Genomic DNA, 20706 nt, shown 5'->3' with positions numbered 1-20706 from the left:
ACGCCCCACACCCCTGTGCGCAGGGCGGCAAGGGCTTCTTGAGGTCGTGGGCAGTGCCTATGGTCGCACGTCTCTGCCCCAGAGGGGGCCACCCTTCTGGGCCACACTGGACGTGAGGCTATCAGACCCACACTTGTGCCTGGCAGGCTATCTGCCCGCACGTGGGTGCATTCGGGCCCGACTTGCGTTCCTGGCCTCCTGCCCCCCTCCAGCCACTCGGGATGCTTGCTTCCCTTTTTGCTCACTGTGCAAGGTCCTCTCCCTATCCACCCATGCACCCACTCTCCCGCCCGCCCATCCATCCAACCCCCATCCCCCATCCATCCATCCAGTGAACAAATATTTACTAAGAACCTGCTTCGTGTCAGGCATCGAGCCATCCGTTTGTCCCAATACCACCCGATCTCAACTGCTTGCCTTCCTTTGTCTTTGCTCCCATTTCTGAGGACCAGCCATGCGTCAGGCACTTTGCTAAACACTTAGGCATTACCTTATCGAATTTCCTCAAAGTCCTCTTGCAGAAGGATAATCGTTCTTCCCAGTTCACGGATGTGGAAACCACGGCTCAGGGAGACGAAGGGACTGCTCGAGGCCGTCCGGCTGGGGTTTGGACCCGGGTCCACCTAACTCCCGGTCCCCCCTGACCTGCCCCCTCAACACAGGCCGCCCTCTCGTGCTGCTTCGAATGTCGGCATTCCCGGTAACCGGCCGCCTCCCGCCTGGCTGGAAACTCTCAGAGGACGGTGCTCAGAGCACGCAGAGGTGCTCAGAGGTGCTCAGAGGTGCGTGCCCTGAGCACCGTCCTAAGCTCCGCGCCGACAGGTTCTGTGACAGAAGCGTGAACTGGAGAAACCACTCCCTGGCGCCCCACCCCAACTTCCCCAGGAAGCCTGGGCGCCGCACATTTCCCGGCAGGGTGGGCCGCGTCAGAAACAGGGTCGGCCCGGTGGAGGTGTCCGGAAGATGGGTGCACCGTGGGTTTGCAGGCTGGGCCACGTCAGCCAGTCCTGCTGAGCGGGGACCACACGTGGGGCTTGTTCCTCTCCCCCCACTCTGGGAGCAGTGCCGGGAGACAAATGCGGCTTCAAGCCGTCTCGCGGGTGAAGGGACCAGAAGCGAGGAAGAAAGCCGACCGGGGCGGTGAGGGCTGGGGTGACTCCAGCTCCCAAGTGGCCACCTGGCTCCGCGGCCCACGTCCCCACACCACACTCTCCCTCCTCCCAATTAGGATAAGCGCGCTTGATCCGTGCCCACTGCTAAGTGCTCAAGCACACAGAATATTAACAGGCATTTTCCACAATCTGCTCGGAAGAGTGTGAAAACGGTCCCTGTATAAGCCGGGCCGTTTCTCTGAAATAAAATCAAGGCTTGCTGGTTTCAGACGGGGGCTACACGCAGAGCCGATCTGACCAAACTACTCCGTGGAAAGTAAAAATAGTTCCCTTTCTTGCCGTCAGAGGCAGGCGCTGTGATACCGGACGCTGATCTAAGCTGGTGTCTTCGCCCGCCTCTGGGGAGGCGTACGGGGCAGGGACCCTGGGGATGTCACTGCTTCTGTGGGGGTGGTGTGGTCAGGGCCCCGGGCCCTCGGTGGTGCACATGCACCTGGCTGCTGTTGCCACCAGGTGTGGGGAAAACGCCTAGGACAGAGGCCCAGCCAACAGCCTGGACCCTGTGAGCAAGGCCCCGTCCTGGTGGAGGCTGGGAGGGGCCCGAGGAGGGCGGCCCCTCCCCTGGGCACGTCCCCCGGGGGCCTCCCCACCTGTCATACCCGGATGGAACCGCCCTGGGAGGGGGGTGGAGGCAGGAGACAGGCTCTTGCCCCCCCCAAGCCCCTCCCCCGGCCCCTACAGAGTGGGCGCCCAGTCTGGTAAACACTGACCACCCACCCCCATCTGGCAGACCAGCCGCCCCGTGTCCGCACCGTGGGACGTCCCTATTCGGAGCCCAAGGGCACTGACCGAGCACCACCTGACACGCTTTCTTCTCAGACACCCGGCTGAGGCTGTGGCCCCGCTTGAACAAGAGGGGAAGGAGGGACCGTGATTGGTACCTGCAGCCTCAGCGGAGGACCTTGCTTCCTGCCTCCCCAGGAAAATGGAAGAATTGGAAGAGACACCCAGGTTCCCGCCCCGTCGGCTGCCCCAGAACTGGCCTGTGGCGCTGGGGTCTCGTCAGCGTCACGCGCTCCGGACGAACACCGCCCCGCCCCTGCCGCCTTGGTGCCCTGTCCCGTCTCAGAAACACTCCCTCTGCGGCACTGACCTGTGCACCCCGTTCTCAGCGAGGGGTGCCTCCAGGGTACACCTGGCAGCACTTGAGGACATTGTGGGCGTCACAACCGGGGCAGGGGTGCCCTGGCATCGGCGGGCGGAGGCCAGCGGTCCTGTTCCACATCGGGCACAGCGCGTCCGCGTCCAGAGCTGGGAGGCGGCCCGCGCGGAGACTCGCCTGGCCCCACACGTCCCCTGTGCGGCCCAGAGTCCCTGCTTCACCGCAGAGCACCGCGCCTGCCGAGTCTAATTCCCCTGCACCCGCCCCCTCCGCTAAACTGACCTCATCGGGTCACCTGCCCCCACGAGCAAGCGGCAGGACCGTGTGAGGACCGTGGCCTCCCGGAGGGAGAGACCCCAGGAGCGTGTGCACACAGAGAAGAGGCCGTGTGAAGCTCCGCCAGCACCTTGGTCCTGGACTTCCAACCTCCAGAACCGTGAGACAATGAGCTACTGTCACACAGGCCGCCTGGTGGGTGGAGGTCGTCACGGCAGCCCAGGTGGGTGCCCGGGGTGCCCAGATGTGAGTCTCCAGCACACCCCCCCCCGAACCTGCTTTCCAGCCATCCCGCCAACGCACTGGGCACACACTGCCCCAGGACCTTGGCACTTGCTGGGCCCGGAGCATGTCCCGCCCTCACCTGTCTGACACTACTCAGTCTCTTCCTGAGGCCTCCTCTGGGCACCCGGCAACGACACCGGTGTCACCCACCAGCTCTGCCCTTCCCCCCTCCCCGCCTTATTTTGTTTGCTCCTCAGCGTTGTGTCAGCAGAGTTTGCCCACTGTGGTCGGCAGAGTAACAACAGGTCCCCAAAGACGCTCACGTCCCAGTTCCAGAGCCTGGGGATGCATTGGGTTGTGTGGCGAAGAGAGTAAGGTCGCCGACCAGCTGACCTGGGGCTGGGGAGGTTGTCCTGGATTATGCGGGCAGGTGGATGTGGGCACAGGGACCTGACAAGTGGAAGAGAGAGACAGGGAGGGAGAGAGGAGGGGAGCAGTAGAGGGAGACTGGGCGGGGACGGGGGGAGGTGTGGAGGGAGACGGGGGGGGGGGTGCAGAGGCCCACACTGCTGCCCGTGACGGAGGAAGGGCCATGGCCCCAGAAGCAGGTGCCTGGACACTGGGACCCCCCCCCCCCGGGCCACAAGGAGCCAGCACTCAGGACGTCCCGCCTTTAGCCCCGAGAGGCCTCCGGAACCAAGAGAATTGCTATGTGCCACGTTGAGCCACTAAGTTGTGCTAACTGGTTTCAGCAAGAGGAAATTAAACCTGCTTATCCTTGTGTCTCCCCTCTGTCCTCACAGGACACGCGAACCGTGAGGGTGAGGTCCACACGTGGCCTTGCTGCTGCGTGTCTGGTGTCCGGAGCTCTGCCTGGAACACGGCACCGAGAGAGCCGCCAGCTGGGACCCGGGCGGCAGACCATGGGCGGAGCCACTGTGGGGTCACCGGAGCCACTGCACTGCCCCAGCGGACCTGGGCACACCCTTGGGACTGACCCCTCAGTGCATTTTGAGCAAAAACCTCTGGCCTTCCTGGGAACACCCTGCAGATGTATTCTTGGAAGTTTGAGGTTTACACCATGAAAAATATTATTTGTGTTTACGTGAAAAGCAGTTGGGTTTTGGCTCGCGGTTTTGCCTACACGGACGCCACACGGGTGCCGGGCATTTCCCCCCTCCCCACCCCAGCCCCGCAGGTCTTGCCCTGGGCTTCCCGTCGCCGACGTGTGGACCCCAGCCTGCTGACCGCCAGATGCCGAGGGGCCCGCTGTGTGACCAGCATACCCGGGCATCCAGAACAAGCCGGGTCAAGCCATCCTGCGATGCCTCCCTCTCAGGGCCAACGGCAGGCCGACATGTCCACTGCGACCCGGGGGGGCCCTCGAGGGGCAGCAGAGGACCCAGCCCTCATCGACAGCAGCCAAGAGGCCCCAACGCCTATAAGAAGGTGTCTGTCAGTGACTCTAAACTCCTGGACTCCTGGACCGCGGTCAGGAAGAACCCACATTTCTAGAAGCCCCGCCTTCCTGTGGGCAGCAGGACGCGCCCGCAGTGTGGAAAGCGTCAACGCGCTACCTGCAGACGTCGAAAACAGGCCGGGGTCTCGCCGAGCCTGCCTCGAGGTCTCTTCCCCGGTTCCCGCTACTAATCCCGGAAGCTCACGGACCGGCCGTGACCCCAGCCGCTCCAGACCTCCCGGTGTCGTCCAGGCTAGGCCGCCCCCCCACTGCTAAGACCCCCACAGCCAAGGCGTCTCCCCGACCTTCCTCCCGGAGCCCCACCCCCACCCCCCACGACCCCTACGTCCCCGCCATCTCCCCTGCCTTCCCCCCACACACCCCTGCAGCCCACGCCCCTGCCTCCCCCCAGGCACCCCTGTAGCCCACGCCCCTGCACCCCCGCCTCCCCCCACTCACCCCTGCAGCCCACACCCCCGCGCCCCCTGCCTTCCCCCACGCACCCCCACAGCCCACGCCCCTGGGCCCCCAAGCTGGGCCAGCAGCCGAGCCCCGCTTGTAACCTGGCCGCACAGGGGCTGCTTCTCGAGGCCCCGCCGCAGGCGGGACGCCGCGCATGCGCACCCCCCCCCCCCCCCCCCCCCCCCCCCCCCCCCCCCCCCCCCCCCCCCCCCCCCCGCATACTGCCAGGCCCTGGGGCCGCGGTTTAAGGAATGATTTGCCCTTAGCTTATTTACTAAAACATGGAAGGCCGACAGCTGAGGTCTCTGAGTCCCCTGGGAAGTCCCACGTGGCCGGTGCGTCCTGACCTGACGACTACAGGTGCTGCCTGCAGTGCGGGGAGCCTCTCAGTGGGGGGGGGGGGGGAGATGCTCCCAGAACCTCCCAGCGGACAGCAAGCTGAGCAAGAAGGCATGGAGTGTGGGAGCTAGCATCTCCTTCCTTGATTTCTCGCGGAAACTCCCTCTTTCCCATTCTCAGTGTCCTGTGCTTCAGGAACCCAAGCTCCAGGAGAGACATAAAGCTGAGGCTCCCCCGAGGGTGGGCAGAAAGGGCCAGGCTGCTGGTTCAAGCCTCACCTGACGCCAGCCACTGAATCCTGCAGTCCCAGGGGCCAGCGAGTCCTACTGGAGTCACGTCTGTCAGGATTGAGTTTTCTTTCCCTTGAAAATCAAAGATCTCAACTGAAGCCAGAACCGATAAGGCTCCTTTGAGGCCTGAGGAGATGGAGAATCCCACGGTGAGGTCCCCAAGTCCACGTGGCTGAGAAGTGCCGGCGCCCGACGGCAGGATGTCTCCCACACCACGTTCGCACTAGCGGCTACGTTTCCTTACTTGTGTTCCATCAGACGGTCGCAGAAAGGCTGGAGAGAGCCTCCCTCCCTCCGTCCCGGCCACCTGTCCGCGACCCCCGGGGGGGACGCCGCCCTCCCAGACCGGATGCCCTCGCGGTCAGCCGCTCAGCAGCCCCATTTGTTTCTTAAACAGGTGACCTGTCATTACCAAAAATAGGAAGCCTGTAGCGTTTGTCCAAAGTGTCAGCCCGCAGAGAAGAAAACCAGCGCGGCTGGGAACGCCTAGCCCACGGCTAGAACAGCTGGAACCTCCCGCCACAGCTGGGGGGCGGGGGGAGGCGAGCGTGTCTGGAGGGGGCCTGGCGAGGGCGGCATGGAACCGAGACCCCTCTCCGTAGCACTGGAAAGGCGACGGTCTCAACGGCACCTTCCCGGCGGCCGTAGGATCCTGCACCTTCCACAGAGTGGGTTGAATCGCACTGGGCGCGGGGGCGGCCCCCTGCTCAGGCCGGCTCCTCTGGCCTTGCAGGACCCCTCTGAGGACGGAGTGGCCGCCGTCCCCACGTCACGGCGAGCACGCCAAGCCCCGGGGCAGGTGAGCCACTTCGCCGGGGGGTGGAGCAGGCCCTCGGGGTGAGACAGGGGTCTCCACGGGGGTGATCTTGCTCTGGGGGACACCGGGCGACGTCTGGACATTCCCCGTGCCACAACTGGGCGCACAAACCGGCCTCTGGTCTCTGCTCAGCTACCAATGTCCTGCAGGGCACGGGCAGGAAAGACCCATCCGAATGTGACAGTGCCGGCTGGGGAAGGCCTGGCAGAGGCCGCACGCGGACCCCAGGCCGCCCGGCCCCTCCAGCCCCCGGGGAGGCCCTGGTCTTCTGCCTGATAACTGGCAGGGCCTCAGCCTCGTGCAGATCTCATCTGAGTCCCAGGAGCCGAGTGAGACCTCGGATGTGCTTTCAAAGCCAACCAGCCAGACAGAAGGACGTGCCCCCACCGCCTCAGGTGGAGGCCAAGGGCCAGGCCCTCCACCCCCCCGTCCTGGCTCCTGGACGTGTCGCTGTCCCCGCCTCCACCACCACGCGGCCTCTCCTCCCCGTCGTGCCTCTCTGCCTCCTACAAGGACACCCTTGTCCTTGTAGGTCCCTGGACCGGGGCCCGCCCTGCTCCAGCGTGACCTCAGCTGAACTGAGCACCTCAGCAAAGACGCTGTCTCCACAGAAGGCCCCATTCCGAGGGTCCGGGTGGATGTGACCTTGGGGCATGACTCAGCTCAGCGCCCCGTCCACCCGCCCCCTCTGCATCGCACTGCCTTTTGATGGCGCTCACCCGTGCCTGACCCTGTTCCTCGTCAGCCTTCCTCCCTGGGGCACCTGCGTCCCAATCGCTTACGTCTCCTGACTTGGCATCAGGAGCATAGCAGGTGCTCACTAAACACGAGGGGAATGAACAGCCACGTGGGTAACTGAGTCTGCCTTCACGCAAGGAGGGGGACCCTCGGCTTGGAGAGGCTTCTCTACACACGGCCTCTGCGGCCCCCAGCGTGCGGGGCGGACGTCACGGGACCTTCCCAGGAAGGGTCTGCAGTGGCCCGCGGTGTGAGAGCCCTGCTGCCGGCCGGCACTGCCTCCTGAAGACAGGCTGCGGTCGGATGCGGGGCCACACCGAGGTCATGCAGCTACGAGTGCCTTTCAAACAACCGGGGAAATGAGTTTCTCCTTTCTGGGAATGGCAGCTACACGGCAATTAGACGTGCTGGGTGGTTGGGAGACCATCTCGGTCCTGGCGATCCTGGACGGAGTTCCGGGAACGGAAATCCCACTGGGATGGAGCTGCCAGGGACCCCTCTCGCTGCCCTCCTCTGGCTCCCGGCCGCTTTCCCTTCCAGGGTGTCTGGACCCTGTGGGAGCAGGAGCCTGGTCCTAAGACGTGGGTCCCGCCCTGGAATGCCTCCAGGGGGATATGGAAACATACAGACAGTTATTTCTGTTGAGTTTCCAGCGAACGAAGGATAAACTGTCTTTTCAGAAAGCAGGGCCTTTGAAATATGCAGATTTCGGAGCTGAATTGTAAATGCAATCACTTAGCCCCGCACCTCCCGGGCGGGGATCATCACCAGCATGAATTATTCCTAGCAGCGCGGCTGCGGGGTCTCCGTATGGAGCCGGGCCTGGTGAGGTCCATGTTTATCACGGGATGGAGTGTCCCCGCGTCTCATTCCCCCAGACACAAAGGGCCAGGTCTGCCTGGAGCTCAGTCCTGTGTCCAGGAAGCGGCCTCGGCTGTCCTGACTCATCGGTGGCTGGACGGGGACCAGGGCCGGCCCAGCAGGCTGAGATGTACAGGCAGAGGGGAGGGAAAAAAGCGAAACCAAGTGCTGTTCACCTGCTCAGAGTGATGAAAGGTAACCACAGGCTGCTGTCAGCACTGTGCCCACGGCAGCTGGGAGGCGGGAAAGACGGTTCCCACCAGACAGCCGCAGCCCCGTCCCGGCGTCCCGAGCGTCCTGCGTGAGGCTGGGCTCCAGCTGGGAGCGCTAGGGGCAAAAGGCCAGACAATTACACGCTGCTGCCCTGCCAGGACCCTCGATCGCATCCCAAACAAGCTACAGCTGTCTTTCCGGCCGCGGCCACTTGGACAGCTGAGGCCAGCGGTGCAGGACGTCACGGCTCACAAAGCAGGTTCGGGGGGAGGAGGCCGGGCAAACGCAAGCTAGGAAGGTGCCTGGAACCAGCGGGAAGCCATCTGGGGAACTAAAACTCACCACGAACAGGAAGGCTTTCTGTGGAATGCACGCCCCCTAACAAGTGGAATGTCCTGGAACGTTTCCAGCCTGGACCTGCCTATGTGCACAGAAGAGCCGGGAACCCCTCCCGAGGAACACAGGGCTCCCAGGGCGGCTGTGCTGGGGGCGAGGGGCAAGGGGTGTCCGGGGGGGGGGGGACAGCCAGACACTGGGCACTCTCCCCAGACCCCCGCCACCCCCTTCTCCGCACCCTCCTCTGTGGGCTCTTGCCATCCGATCCACTCGTCCTTTCGTGACGCAAACAGTAGGTGGGGGGGGGGGGGGCGGTGAGACCATCAGGGCCTCACGTGGCTTCTGTTCTAGCAGAGCCTCTGAAACCCTGAGCCGGGCCTCCGAGGGGCAGAGAGCACGTTCTGACCACCTACCATTCAGAGCAGGTGGGGAATCTTGGGACAGCCTCCCCAAATTCAGCTTCTCGGCCGTGATATCTGCCGATCGCTAAGGCAGACACCACAGTGGAAGACAGGCACACCTCTGTGCGTGTGTCATCTGCGGCCACAGGCCCAGGGCAAACGTTGGGTAAAAATACAGCATCACGACCTCACCCCCACCCCGACAGCCTCTGTGCAGCTCAACTAGGGTTTTATTATTAAAACGCAGCACGGGGCACCTGGGTGGCTCAGTGGGTTAAGCGTCCGACTTCGGCTCAGGTCGTGATCTCGCGGTCCGTGAGTTCGAGCCCCGGGTCGGGCTCTGTGCTGACAGCTCGGAGCCTGGAGCCTGCTTCGGATTCTGTGTCTCCCTCTCTCTCTGCCTCTGCCCCCTCATGCGCTCTCTCTCTCTCTCTCTCTCTCTCTCTCAAAAATAAACATTAAAAAAAAGATTTAAAAAAAAACCTCAGCGCTCTCAGATTGTCGGTAGGCTTTTCGCCTCCTGATCAGAAATCTGGGACCCCGCTGCAGTGGGCATGCGCCCCTTAGCCCCTGACCACCCGCTTCCCCTCGGGACACAGTCTGCCACAGACCAGGCTTCCCAAGGCACAGCCACAGTCCTGGAAGGACCCACAATCCGGACAGGATTTGGGGGAAAAGGAGGACATAGGGTTGAATAACACCGACTCCCACCATGAGACAGATTCCCTTTTCCAGACGGTCTGGATCACCCGTCTCTCCAAGGAGAGAGTCTTGGTTTCATGCTAATATGTCCCTGCACGTGTCTTTCACTTGAGAATCTCCCGTTTCAGGAAGAGAGAGCGGGCTTGGGCTCAGAGCCCCGTGGACCTCACGGCCCACACGGTCTCGTCATCGTCGCTTGGTCCCCTCTGCTCGTGGGTGTGGTGCTGATGTGCACCTGTGTTTTTAAATACATTTACTTTATGCAAAAGCAATGAATGGTTTAGTGGAAGGTCCGCTCACTCGCTCATTCCACAAACGTCTCCACAGCACTAGGTACACACACAACGCGGCCGGAGACCCCGGTGTGAGAGCCGCGCGCGGGTAAAACAGACAAAATCCCTCAGATGAGTCAGGGCCGGCGTCATCCACAAATACCGTGTAGACGGAGCCGGTCACGCGTGCATTGCTGGAGCTCGAGAGGGAGCAGCGTCGAAACCATCTCTTCCCCAGACGAGCGCGAGTGGCCCGGGGCGCGGGCAGAGCTGGCCGGACTCTCTGGCGGGCTCTCGTGTGCCGTCCACACAGCGGGCCCACGCTTTGACCCGCGACTGCAGGGTTTGGGCGGCGGTGGGTCGGGGTGGAGGGATTGACGCGTGCACTCTGCACGTTAGAAAGCACCTCCCTCCAAAGCAGCCGGCCCCCCCACAGCTGGCAGCTCCCGGCCCAGCTCCGCCCAGAACCGTGGCCCCAGGGGTCGGAAGATCCCGTCGGGGGGGCAGGAAGGAGCAGGGCGGCTGGGTGGTGGGTGGCCTCCCCTGTGCAGGGAGGAGGCCCGGCCTCGCTGCACACGAGGTCCGAGGTCTGCTGGCAGGTGACTGCCTTCACCTGGGTCACGCCCACGACAACAGAGAGCCGCCCGATGTGGCCGGAGCACGGGAGAATTCTCCTGCCCTTCCCATCCCCCAGGGGCTGGCTTGCACACCAGGCGGCCGACTGGGGACATCTCCCTCCCTCTTGCCACCAAGCTTAGAGGCTCCCTCCCCGACACCGCGTTCATGAGACTCCCTGTGCCAGTCGTACCCACAGAACCATGGATGTGATTTAAGATATCCAGAAGGATGATTTCTGGCTATACGCATTTTTTTTCTTGCCTTGAGCACTGAATTTAGAAGCAACTCGCATGCACATACAGGATGTGACTACATTGCATTTCCTTAAAGAATATTTTCTCCCAGGTCCTGTGAATTTGGATCTATGTACACCATTTGTCAGGTCTTTGCTGAGGTCCACAGGACATCCTGAGGAAAGGTCACCAGAGCGGCTGAAGAAAGGGTGTGGGAAGAATGTCCTGCCTCCCGGCCCCACTCCTGGGACACCCCTTCCTTCCCACCAGCCCCTCTGAGCCAGGAGAGGCGTCTCCAGGAGGCAGTCAGGGCAGAGGAAATATAAGTGATACGTCATTTTCTTTGGATTCCTTCCTCTCCTTTCCACACTCGGTGGAGACTCCCAGGAATTATTTCCTCTACATTTCCTGAATCTGAAGCGGACAGGCAGCCATGGGGAGCACCGCCCCCGCCCCCCGTGTTCTTCAGTGTCCGTTCACACGGGGAGTCGGGAGTCGGTACCCATTTGGAGGGCTAAGCACTGCTTTCAAATGGCTTCTCGTGAGCAAATGTCAACCCTGTAGCGGCCCCTCCTTAGGGACCAGCCTGGGATGAGGGAAGCACTGTCTGTCTCGTCATTTCCAAGAACAAATGCTGAGTGACTCCTGGGTGGGACACCTTGTGGGGTACACGGCCTCGAAGCGGGGTGTAAGAGCCTCATCAGAGGAGAGCAGGGAGGGGAGACAGGGAGAGAAAGAGACAGACAAGGACATAGAGACAGTGACAGAGAGGGACAAAGAGAGGGAGGGAGAGGGATAGGGAGACACAAGGAGAGAGAGAGGGAGAGAGACAGAGACACAGAGACAGACAGACAGAGACGGAGAGAGGGAGGCAGACAGAGAGAGAGCCGGTGGCACATTTGGAGAAAGGTGGGTGAAGAGTGGAGGAAGGGGAGAGGGGAACTGGGGACACGGGGGAGGCCGGGGTCAGCAAGGGGGTGACACTCGCGTTCCCGAACCACTTCCCCTTGTCCCGCTAGCGTCGGGAAGGTCAGTCAGAGGTCCTGGGCTTCTCTGCCACCGAGAACCCTGGCTTCTTCTCACCTTGAAGGGCGAGGTGAGAACAGCCCACGGTGCTGAGCCGGCCGTCGCGATGTTACACAACCCGACGTGCTGCCAATGTTTTTATATAATCCTCCGGCTCTCCCCATAAAACAGACCATAACTCCCTGGCAAATACACTTCAGTAAAGCTACGTGCTGTCACGGGGCACGGCTCTTCCGGAGGATGAACCACAACATCGGAACAGCAGTGGCAGTTGGACTAAACTTTTCTCCCCTCGTGGCTGCGGCTCGGTGGGAGAGATCAGAAAAGCCACACGGCTCCCTCGTGAAAGGCACCTCTGGGGGAGAGCCATGGGTCCTGGTGGGGGGGGTGGCGAGGGGGCACTTGGGAGGCCAGAAGGATGCTTGGCTGCCTCCCAGACAGCGAGGGAGGCTGCGGACGGTCCCCTCATCCCAGCTGTCACCGAGCCCCTGGGTCGCAGGGTGCCCTCCCGAAGGAAAGGCCAAGAAGCCCCCCGACCTCCCGCGGGCAGGGAGCTGGAGCAGACCCCCGGCGGTGCAGGCCCGACACCTCCACCCAGAGCCTGCTGCCGATGCCTCCCGACCAGGCTGGCGGAGCTGCTGGCTCACTTGCAGGACAGCACAGAACAGGCAGAAAAAGCCCACTAATGAGGCAAACACACAAACTTCTGTCCTTCCTCCTCGTACCTCAGCACAGAGACCGACCAGGGACCAGCACCCACTGTGTTCGGCCCCCTGCCTCCCAAGGTGGAAAACACCCATTCCTCCCAGCTGCGGCCAGCGGCCCTGACCCTCAGTCACACTGACCCTCCGTCGCGCTGACGCTGGGCTTGCTGACGAAGAGTCCAAGGACTGTGGGCTCCCACGCACCACGGTCCAGGGTCCGTCCAGGTGACTGACACCTGCCAAGCCCCTGCCGCACCCCTGACTCAATCTGTCTGCGAGGCGCCGGCCCCCCGGGCCTCATGCTTGTCCCACAGCAACACTGTCTGGAGGGAGCCCCAGGTGTCCCCAGGACGGGAGGCCGGACAGGCCCGGGGTCATAGGGAGGCACCTTTCCCCACCGGCGTCAAGGAACACCACGCCGGCAACCGACGAAGGGCGGCACCACCCTCCCTCCGGTGCCCGCGTCTTCCAGGAGCGAGAGGGGTGACGGCAGGCGAGGGCCCCCCGCCCCCACAGCTGCTGGAAAAGCAGAACCTGCCCCTCACCCCCCGACCTGGGCACTGCCTGCTCTTGAAGCAAGTCGTAGAGCTTCATTAGAAGTTCTCTCAAGTTCTCTCAGGGAGTAAGTTGGAGACGTCACATGTGGGCTGATGGGGAGGGCTCTCAAGTGTCCACAGGGTGCGTGCACGAATGAGTGGCCACCCAGGCCACCGCTCTCTGCTAAGGGAGCCCTTCTCCTCCTTATCCGCCTCCCACCCAGCCTCCTCCAGAAGTAGCACGGAAGGAGTTTGACCCCAGCCCCTGCGGGGGCCATCAGGCCCCTGGGGTTGGTGTGGGCTCCAGTGGCCGGGACACAGTGCGGTGTCCAGAGAACTGGGGACGGTTCCCTGCCCTCCGGTCCCTCTGACCAGCCCCTCTGTCCCGAGAGGGACGCTGCCCGGGCTCACCATTCAGTTGGTTGTAGACCACCTCCTCCAGGTGGTCCAGACGCTCCAGGATGGCTTCGCGGTCGGCGAGCGCACCCGCCTTGGCGTGCCGGCTGCGCACCCGGCGGTCGGTGCTGCGCACAGTCTGCACCAGCCCCTCGGAGCGGTCCTGCAGGCGGCAGTACACGGAGAAGACGATGATGCCCACGAACACCAGGATGTTGACCGTCAGCAAAGTTTTGATCTTCCTGGCCACCGCCATGAGCGCGGCTGGAAGCTGGGGGCTGCCTCACCCGCGGGGCATCCCCGTGGGCCCAGCGGCCGCAGGAGCCTCCGCCCGGCCCGCCGCTTCGGGGACCATGAGCCAGCCCGGCTGACCGCGGGGCCGCGGGGGGGTGCTGTGGGCGGGGGCTGCGGGCGCGGTGGGGGAAGGGCGCGGGCGGGTGGGGGTGGGGGGTGGGGGGACTACTGCGGCAGGGGGGCTGCGGCCAGGGGCCGGGGGCTGTAGGCCGGGGGAACGGGGTTGGGGGGGGGAGGCCCGGGGCTGCGGGCGGGGCGGGGGGCTGTAGCAGGGGGTGGGGGCTGCGGGCCGGGGGGCTGCGGGCTGACTGCGCGCTCTGCCGCCCGCGCCCGGGAGCTGTCCCTTCAGCACCACCCGCGCCCGCTCAGCGCGCCCGGCCGCCGCCGCCCGGGCTCCCCGCGCGCAGGGGCTGCCCGGGGCCGCGCGCGCAGGGGGCAGCCGGCATCGTCCGCAGAGGGGCGCGGCCCCGGCCCGGGGGGTGGGGGAAGGAGGGGGGCGCGGCGGGCGGGAGACGCGAGGGAGGCGCGGGCCGGGCGGGCGCTCCGGCGGCCGTGCGGCTCCTGCCCGCCCCGCAGCCACGGCGCCGGTGCGGAGTGACGCGGCCGCCCAGCTCATCAGCATGCACGCGGGGCCTCCGCGCCCGCCCCCCGCCGGGACCGCCCCCCCGCCGGGACCGCCCCCGGCCACCTCGCGGGGCGCAGGGTCCCGGACGAGCTCCCGCTGCCCGGAGCGGGCCGGCCTGGCGGGCGGGGCGGGGCGGGGCCGCGCGCTCTGGACGCCCGCGCCAAGGGCAGCGCGGACGCGGTGGGGGGGGGGGGCGGTTGCTGCGCGCGGACCCTCCTTCCCAGAGCCCTCGCCCCAGACTCAAAACCTCAAACTTGACCCCAGGAAGAGGGGCCTTGGGGAATGCCTGGTCAAGGCCGTGATGTCTGCGTGCACGGGCCTGGGGTGGGGGTGGGAGGTGCCTTTGTAGGGAGGAGGGCGGGCGGCAGGGTCAGAGCCACCTGCTTGGTCTCCCCGGTTCCCTAGGCCAAACTGAATCAACTCCGGGCCTCCTTCCCCTCCCCCTCTGTGGCGCTAAGGGCTGGGAGGAGGAGAGTTCAAGGACCGCCGGACCGAGCCTGAGATTCAGCGGGACCGGGGTCCCCACCAGGCTGAACCTGGAAACCCACCAGGAACAGAAAAAAGGCGCAGATCCCTAGGCGTCAGGTTCTCCGGTCCCGGTGCCCAGACCTCAGGGGAGAGCAAACCTGGCTGCCCCCACCTCACATCTAGCCCCACACCCGCATTTTTACAGACAAGACAGCTGGACCATGACAGGGAAAGACACGCCCCCCCAGGGAACTTGTGAGCACCCCCAGGCAGAGGTTCCTGTCTGCTCCATGCACGTCCTGCTGCTCAGTAGGTATTTGTTGAATGGATAAATGATGGAACATTTTTTAAGAGCTAACTTGGTGCTGGGTCCCCAATATACATAGATGGGTAAGACAGGACACGGGGCTTCAGGGAGCTCTGGCTGTGTGTGTACACGTGTCTGTGTACCTGTGTGTGCATTTGTGTGTGTCCGTGTGTTTGTTCATGTGCCTGTGCATTTGTGTCTCTATGTGTGTCCCTGTGCGTGTGCACTTGTGCGTGTCCGTGTGTGTGTCCGCGTGTGTGTGCATTTGTGTGTGTTCATGTGCTTGTGCATTTCTGTGTCTCTGTGTGTCCATGTGCATTTGTGTGTGTCCGTGGGCGTGAGCATTTGTGTGCGTCTCTGTGTGTGTCCGTGGAGAATCTCTGTGTGTGCACTTGTGTGCATTCTGTGTATCTGTGTGTCAGGGGACATTACGGTTTTCTGGCTCTTGGTCCGGAAAGAGCTCCCTGAAGCCCCGTGTCCTGTCTTACTCTCTTCTCCGACGCACATTTCTTGACCTCAGGCAGGCCAGCCTACCCAGCTTGAACATTTTGTGCCTCCTGGTAGAATCTGGTGAGAGTGAAAACACCCATTTCTCCTTGTCCTCATCAAAACTATCGTTTCTTTCTCAGGACATTTGTCTCAAGAAAGTCAGAGGACCACCATCAGGAAGGAGCCGCTCCTGGGCCTTGCAGCCAGCTGTCTACGGGGTGTTTACCGTATAAATCAGTTGTTCCGAGAGGAGCCTGAGAATTCAGTTTTTAATCATCACTCCAGGAGAGTCTCACGATGCAGCAGGTTTGATAAACACTGGTCTGTTTTTGATAGATAGCCAATCCCATGTCCCTTCTTAGGAAATACTGTATTTTTCTGTTTATAAAATGCCATGTTGTAAGATGTTCCCCAATTTTACAAGGATAGCTTTCAGAATAATAATACAAAAAGCTAACATTTACACAGTGGTAAGATTTTTCCCAGGCACTCTTCTGGTTCCTTTATGGCTGTTAACAGATTAAGACGGACAGCAACCACATGACCACGTAAGTTGGTATCGTCTAATTTTACATATGTAGAAACTGAGTCACCAAGAGGGCCAGTGCCTCGCCCAAGGTCACGTGGATGGCAAAGAATTTCCGGGATTCAAGCCCAGACAATTTGGCTCCAGAATCAGATTTATCAGCCTCTGTCGCTCACGAAAAAAAATCAAGTACTTTTCATTATATGTTTATTGAAAGTGATGCTAAAGTGGTTTTGCAGGAGAAAACATTATTTTGTTCATGTAAATACACTGTACTGCGTTCTGAAATTTATCAGGAAACGGTACATCCAAGCTACGTATCAGTATTTGGCTAAATATTTCATTTGAGATACAAGCACGTTGAAGATGTGGGGTACGCTGCAGAGAGGGGGTGCATCCGATCCGACAGCCCAGCAAACCACGTCTGATGTGCAGTCACACCGAATGCTCACCAGGAGGGGTACCACAATAACGTGGGTGGGAGGCAGTGACCGTGGAAGAAGCAAAGCCACTCCGGGGCAGCTGTGCTTGAGAACGTACACGTGCACACTGCCCACGCACCCCTCCCTCCGCCACAGAGCCCCAGCCTCCAGGGGTGTCCCTGGACAGGCAGACAGCCCTCCAGGAGCCCTGAGCGGGTCTGAGGGCCAGAGTGCCCTTTGCCGGTACAGGACAAGCCCACCGGGTCTCACAGGTGTCCTGTGGGACGGCATCGACGGGTCCTGGGGGAGTGGTGCGAACCAGACCTTGAGGGGACACTGTTGGCACAGGCGACAGGAAGACGGGGGCCGTGGAATGTAAACTAACACCAGTTTAGGGAAATGCCAGGCTCTTTAATGTCAAAGAAGTCACACTGTGCCGAGAGCTCGGCCTTGAGACAGCACTCAGATCTGAACAGAATTCCCTCCGAGCTGGGCCACAAGTTGGGTCCCAGACTGGGCTCCAAGCTGAAGTTCGGCACACCCCAAAGTGGGTCTCTCGCGTCTCACGGAGAGAAGGGCGTTTCTCTTTCGCAATCGAGCCTCTGTTTCCCGTCTCACGCATCAGTCAGGACAGGCCGGGTTCTGCTGCAGTAACAAGCAATCCTCAAGTCTCACGTGCCGCGACGATGCGAGGCCACTTCTCACACACGCCACGTGTCCCCGACCAGACGCCACGGGACCAGCCTTCAGAGAGCAGCTCGAATGTCCCGACGGCTGTGCCGAAGAGCGAGGGAGAGCCTAGGAGGGCCTCGTACTGGCCGTTAAGTGCCCAGCCTAGACGTGGCACCTGCCACTTCCACTCTCACGTACTGGCTGGAAAGTATCACGCAAACTCCGCAGGCAGAACAGCGGGGGTAGGAGCAGACTTCCGTGTACTTTGGTGAAAACGCCATGATCTGCACAGCAGCCCTCCAGCCAATCGGGAGTTCGCTCCAAACTCACCCCGACTCCCAGATACCAGGCTGTGCAGGGTAGTGAGGCATGACCTTTATCACATCAGAATTCAGGGGCGCCTGGGGGCTCAGTCGGACAAGCGTCCGACTCCGGCTCAGGTCATGATCTCGCGGTTCGTGGGTTCGAGCCCCGCGTCGGGCTCTGTGTTGACAGCTCAGGGCTTGCAGCCTGCTTGGGATTCTCTCTCCCTTTCTCTCTGCCCCTCCCCCTACAGTCTGTCTCCCTCTCTCTCTCTGTCTCTCAAAATAAACTTAAAAAAAAAAATAGAATCTAATGCAACCATCGTATAGCAGAGAATCCTAATGCAAGCAAAGACTGTAGGGAACCCGGTTTCCACCAGATCACCGAGGAGCCATGTTTCGGCCTCTGCCTCACATCCCCGAGCCAGGAACGGAGAGTCGAGACCCCGCGTGGAGGCAGTTTCTCATTCTGGAGGCCCCGGCCGGACGCTGCGCCAGCACGGTTCTCGCTCAGTAACTGCCCTCTGGAAACCCCATCCGCGGCTCGGACCCGCGCTGCAGACAAAGCAGTGGCCAATGATACCCAGAACCCCGGCTCTGAGCCCCTCTCTCCTGACTCTGACATAGGCCACCAGTCTGACCTTAGTGGCCCCACAGAGTCAACAGAGATGCCTGTGCTCTGTTCGTCACCACAGACCCCCTGCCAGACGCCCCTGCGTGGCAGCCGGTGGCCCACAGGCCACTACCTCTGCCGACGGGCATGTCAGTCCCGGGCGGGTGATGCGGTTCACGGTGTGCTGGACGTCAGGGAGGGCGAGGGGCGTCCAAATCTGGAGGCCAGGCAGGTCCCAGCAGGTCAAGGGGAGGAGAGGTGGTGCCCAGATGAGAATGTGCTCGGGGGGGTGGGGGGGGGAGGGGGAGTGTGCATGCGTGTGTGTGCGTGTGTGTCTGGCCGTGGGGGGCGTGTGCAGGTGAGGTGGGGGCGTCTCAGAGACATCGCGAGATCAGTGGGGCACGGCCAGGATTGAACGGAGGCAGTGACGGCCCCGGGGCTGCCGTCCTCCCTCCCGGTTCTGCTGCTTGGAAGCAAACCTCAGGTCTGAAGGCGTCCCAAGCGCAGGACCCCCACCTGGTGGCACCAGACTGCCACCTGCACCTGACCGGGCGGCCACGTTTCCAGGCCACCTGACTGCGGGGACCGGGCAAGGAAGGCATGGGCCCCGCCCCGTGTCTGGGGCCCAGGGAGGACCAGGACGGGAGGCCCCGTGCGGGGTCCCTGCTGCCGGCAGGCCGGGAAGTGGCACGACCTTGGGTCTGGGCCTCCTCAAAGGCAGCCGGCACCCCCGAAGGGCAGCACGTTAGGGACACGAAGTCACCAGCAGCGGCCGAGAGAGGGCTTTGATTTCCCTGTCTGCTGGAGGGGGAATTAGCTCAAAGCTCACAGAGAACATTTCGGCTGGACGCTCTGCCTTCTGTCAGAGGAAAAAATAGCCATCAAAATGGTTTTCATTTCCCTCGACTCTCAGGCCTGCCCTCCTTTGTCTGGGTCCCTTGACAGGTTTCCCAGCAGGACCTGAAAATCCACTCCTCGTGGTTTCCGGGGACCGTGGCTCCCTGTGGGTTTACCGCCCGGACTTCGTGAGGCCCTGTCCGAGCCGACGGAGACCCCCACGCCCCCATCGGGCAGGCAGCGTCCGGGGCAGCCCCGCTCCTGTCTGGGGGCTTCTCGCTGGGCCGCCAGCCCCCGGACCCCCAGGACAGAACGGCCCGGCCTGTCCGACGGCTAGCACGCAGGCGAAGCCTGACGGCCAGGCAGGTTCCTCCCCCCGGGGACAAGCCGGGCAGCTCTGGCCGGTGTCGGTGCCGTGGTCACAGCCGGAGGAAGTGGCCTCAGAACAATCGCAGAATAAGATCTCCATATTTTAGCTCTATTGGGTGTAATAACGATTGTAGGTGTTTAAGAGGCAGGGCGTGACGACGTGATACGTCTTGGACGGATCCCGGCAACGGCACCCATTCCCCGCGTAGTCACCTCTCTGTGTGTGCAGGAGAATAAGGGAGGTGGCCCTCGGCGGATTTCAAGTTCACAATGCAGTCCCAGTCCCTGCGGTCCCCGTGCCGGACGTGGGACCCCCAGAACTCACCCACAGCTGGACGTGTGCCCCTCGACCCGCCTCTCCCTGGCCCCCGGCCCCCAGCCCCTGGCCCCCACTGCCCTCCTCTGCCTCCGTGAGCTTGGCTTTTTCAGATTTCACATATGAGGCCGCGCAGTCCTGGTCCTTCAGGCTTAGTCCACGGAGCGTAACGTCGCTCAAGGCTGTCCGTGAGTGTGGCAAACGGCACAAGTCCCCTCTTTCTAGAAGTTGAGTAATATTCCATCGTGGACCTGAAGGCACAGCCCCCACGTTCTCTTCAACACGGTTCTGTTTTGTAACTGTGCATAAACACACAGACGCTGCTCCGAAAGCACGTGTCTGCTTGCTCCCCACAGCAACCCCAGGAGAGTGCGGCGGGGGGGACGGCCGGGGCTCCCCTTCTTGAGGGGGCTGTCTGGCGGGGCCACCCCTCCTTCAGCCTCACCGCAGGGTCCGGGCTCAGGCTGGCACCGGGCGGGGGCCCTTCAGACCTGCTCTGCGCGGAGCTGCGACCCTGGAGTTGTTGGCCGTGAGGTCAACGTTACTGAATCAACAGTGTAGATTTAAAAGGTGTCTCTAGGGGCGCCTGGGGGGCTCAGTCGGTGGGGCGTCCGACTTCGGCTCAGGTCGTGTTCTCGTGGTCCGTGGGTTCGAGCCCCGCGTCGGGCTCTGTGCTGACAGCTTGGAGCCTGGATCCTGCTCCCGATTCTGTGTCTCCCTCTCTCTGACCCTCCTCCACGCTCATTCTGTCTCTCTCTCAATAAATAAATAAATAAATAAATAAATAAATAAATAAATAAATAAATAAATAAATAAACAAACATTGAAAAAAAATTTTTAATTAATGAAAATTGATGCAACCAGAAGCTAATAGGAATCTAATCCTGGTTTTTCCCCTAGGAGCTATGATTTAGTATCCACTGCTCTAGGATTCGCAGTGACTTTATAGAGCATAGCTGTCGAGAATAAAGACAGTATCTGCCCCCGACACAGAGGGGTGGATTGCGAGGACATCATTTCAGCCCCTGGATCCAGCTGTGCCTGAAGCTCTGGGTCCATCATACGATCCCCACTACATAAATCAATACATTTTTTGTTTTGGTTAACCAGCTTGTGATAACCCAAGCTGGGATAACCCAGCTTGTGGGCTGGGTCCCTGCTGCTTGCTAACAGAATCTTCCATAATAGCACAAAACCCCAGTTGTACCAGGAGATGGCTTGTTCGTCCTCAGGCGTGGTCTCCTCTGGAATCACAGAAGGACTTTTACTTCCCAGGGACTCGGCGCTC

At 61.9% G+C, this 20706-nt stretch overlaps 1 protein-coding gene and 1 long non-coding RNA gene across 4 annotated transcripts in view; one reads left to right on the top strand and one right to left on the bottom strand.

Moving 5' to 3' along the window:
- Positions 1-20706, bottom strand: part of GALNT9 (polypeptide N-acetylgalactosaminyltransferase 9) — a 102417-nt gene that overhangs the window by 67025 nt on the left and 14686 nt on the right. Inside the window, exon 1 of one of the 3 annotated variants that reach the window (XM_045041320.1) lies at positions 13194-13556. The exons of 1 other annotated variant lie outside the window; for it this stretch is intronic. In XM_045041320.1, the coding sequence (XP_044897255.1) occupies positions 13194-13434 (241 nt within the window). In that variant the 5' untranslated portion in view covers positions 13435-13556. Of the gene's footprint in view, positions 1-13193; positions 13557-20706 lie in introns of those variants that run through there. One more of the 3 variants, XM_023241248.2, reaches the window with a different exon arrangement.
- LOC111557254 lies at positions 14473-17470 on the top strand. The gene is made up of 3 exons (XR_002737114.2): positions 14473-14878; positions 15502-15667; positions 15943-17470. It is a non-coding gene; the product is annotated as an uncharacterized LOC111557254 (long non-coding RNA).

The sequence above is a fragment of the Felis catus genome, chromosome D3, assembly GCF_018350175.1.
Source record: "Felis catus isolate Fca126 chromosome D3, F.catus_Fca126_mat1.0, whole genome shotgun sequence".
In the NCBI taxonomy this organism is placed as follows: Eukaryota; Metazoa; Chordata; class Mammalia; order Carnivora; family Felidae; genus Felis; species Felis catus.
This window is presented reverse-complemented; position numbering and strand designations above follow the sequence as displayed.